The 2,500-nt window shown below is 41.6% G+C and overlaps 1 protein-coding gene across 1 annotated transcript in view; it reads right to left on the bottom strand.

Moving 5' to 3' along the window:
• The window catches only part of slc1a7b (solute carrier family 1 member 7b), a 20,478-nt gene that overhangs the window by 12,023 nt on the left and 5,955 nt on the right, over positions 1 to 2,500 (bottom strand). Inside the window, exon 2 of the mRNA XM_046869672.1 lies at positions 1,542 to 1,621. Coding sequence (XP_046725628.1) covers positions 1,542 to 1,621 — 80 coding nt within the window. The remainder of the gene's footprint in view (positions 1 to 1,541; positions 1,622 to 2,500) is intronic.

Here is a 2,500-nt window from a genome sequence, read left to right as displayed (position 1 = left end):
TTGATGACCTCAGTGCTGACGTCCTCCAAGACAACTGAAGAATAAACCACGAGGAGGTTTTCCTCTTACAGTCAGGGTTTTTATTGAATCAGTGGAGAGAAAGTAAAAGCGGTGTTTGTGCAGCTCTTTGTTTCGATACACTCCAATTCATTCTCTCTGTTCTGCTCAAAAGTGTTTTCATCTCCAAACAGGGAGAATCAATAGAAATATCACCTTCCTGCTCTGTTCCTCTGCTTTAAACATCTTCTGAGTTTCTCCACACGTTCCTCCGCATGACCCTGTTTTGTTTGTTAATAATTATATTTTTAGAGGGAGAATTTATTTATTTGTGTTTATGAGTCTGAACTTAAACTCATCTCACAATTATTTAGAGTAACAGCTTGACGTCTGACTGCTCCAGAGCCCTGACACCAGAGACTCCTTCTCTACGCGTTACATAAAAGTCACCTCACATAAGAAAATGTTAAGTATCGTATTAATGATGTTGAAAATCAGTGAGTTTCCAGCGTGCGCCCTTCACGTCCCTGTGGACCAGCTGTTGCTATGGAAACAGTAACCTATCAGAACGAGTGTGTTAATTATCGATAAGATGGTAATGTGCAGCTGCACTTCATCACTCCATCATCACTCCATCATCACTCCATCATCAGCACTCCATCATCAACTATTTTTCCCCCACACATGACGCTCAATCTTTGTTTCTCATGGTCATGTGCCTTTTTACTGAGGAGTGAAGTGCTGCTGAGATGGTTCTTCTTTTGGAATGTTCTTCTCTCTCCACGGAGAAATTCTGGAGCTCTTTCTGAGTGATCATCAGGTTCTTGGTCACCACTGTGGAACCTTCAATGCTGCAGAAATTTTTCTGTGCCCTTCCCCAGATCTGTGTCTCGATACAATCCTCGGAGTCTCGGAGGTCTACAGACAATCCCTTGGACTTCTTGGTTTGTGCTCTGACATGCACTGTAACTGTGGGACCTTCTATAATCATGATTTCCAAATCATGTCGTGGACTCCAATTAAGTTGTAGAAACATCTGAAGGATGATCAAACAGGATGCACCCGACTCAATTTTGAGTGTCATGGCAACGGCTGTGAGTTTTTTGTTTTTTATTTGTAATAAATTTGAGAAAGATTTCAAACAAACTTCAGTCACGTCGTCATTACGGGGTTTAGTTTGTAGAATTGAATACATTTTAATTTTAAATAATGAATTAAATCCATTTTGGAATAAAGCTGTAACATAACATGACGTGGAAAAAGTGAAGCTCTGTGATGTGCTGCATATATTATGTTCCTCCTGTGCTGCAGTGTGAAGCTCCACATGCTCTCAGAGGGAAAACGCTCAGTGACTTTTAGATCAATTCCGTGATCTTTCCTGTCGCCCTCAACCCTATAATCAAGTGTAAGTGCTGCTGTGGTGAAGAGAATATGTGTCACACACACACACACACACACACACACACATCATTATTGTCCCACATGGTGTGTTATATAAGTAAATGTGGGAGAACAATGTGATGAAGTTACTGTTCAGATTTCACCTGGAAACGACGAGAGGCAGAATCAACATCTTCAACATCCTCATGAGGAGCTCTCCTGGAAACTGGAAATACTTCACTTCCTAACACACACACACACACACACACACACACACACACACACACACAATGGAACAAATTATTGAAATCTTCACTTAGAGAGAGACTTTATACTGAGGTGTGAGTCCGAGTTTTATATATACAGTATGTGTGTCTACGTGTGTGTGTGTGTGAGATTGAGAACAGGGGTGTGAGTGCGGTGTGTGTGTGTGTGTGTGTGTGTGTGTGTGTGTGTGTGCTGAGAGCACTGCACTGCTCAGTCTAGAATTAAACACAACAGGAAGTGTAGAGACTTGCTACTGAGAGTGTGTGTGTGTGTGTGTGTGCGTGTGTGTGTGTGTGTTTATTAATCTCCTCTGACAGCAGGCCCTGAAGTGTTCCATAAGAGACAGAAAACGTCTCCATAACCAATCAGACTGACCAATCAGGAGGCAGAATTCAGCAACACAGACAACTTAATAACCCGAGTTTCCCAAACTCTATATGGTCATGCGTTTCAAAACTTCTTTGTTTTGTTTGTTTTTGTTTTTTTTAGTGACCTCTAACCACATCGCCACCTAGTGGTACAATCGCTGTAATTAACGCTGCGTGCTGCGTGGACCACGAGTGCCGAATCAATCAGACGTTATTGTTCTTATTCAAGCAGGTAATAAGACACCTGAGAGGATTCAGGAACAGAACAATAGATAAAGTGAAATCAATCCTTCAACAGAAATCTCCTTTCACATACGTCCTCGTCTTTATACGGAGAAAACGCAACCAAACAGGAGAACATTTTAGTACATGCTTCCTTTGTATGCAATATTTAGGAGACACAATGTTTCATCCCACTGTTACGCAGATGATACTCAGTGTTATGTTCCCGTGTCTCCAGTCTACAGTGTCTGTCTGATTGTCTGAGA

This window comes from Silurus meridionalis, chromosome 16 (assembly GCF_014805685.1).
Source record: "Silurus meridionalis isolate SWU-2019-XX chromosome 16, ASM1480568v1, whole genome shotgun sequence".
NCBI classification, from domain to species: domain Eukaryota; kingdom Metazoa; phylum Chordata; class Actinopteri; order Siluriformes; family Siluridae; genus Silurus; species Silurus meridionalis.
The sequence above is the reverse complement of the archived record's forward strand: the minus strand, read 5'-3'. Positions and strand labels throughout refer to the sequence as shown.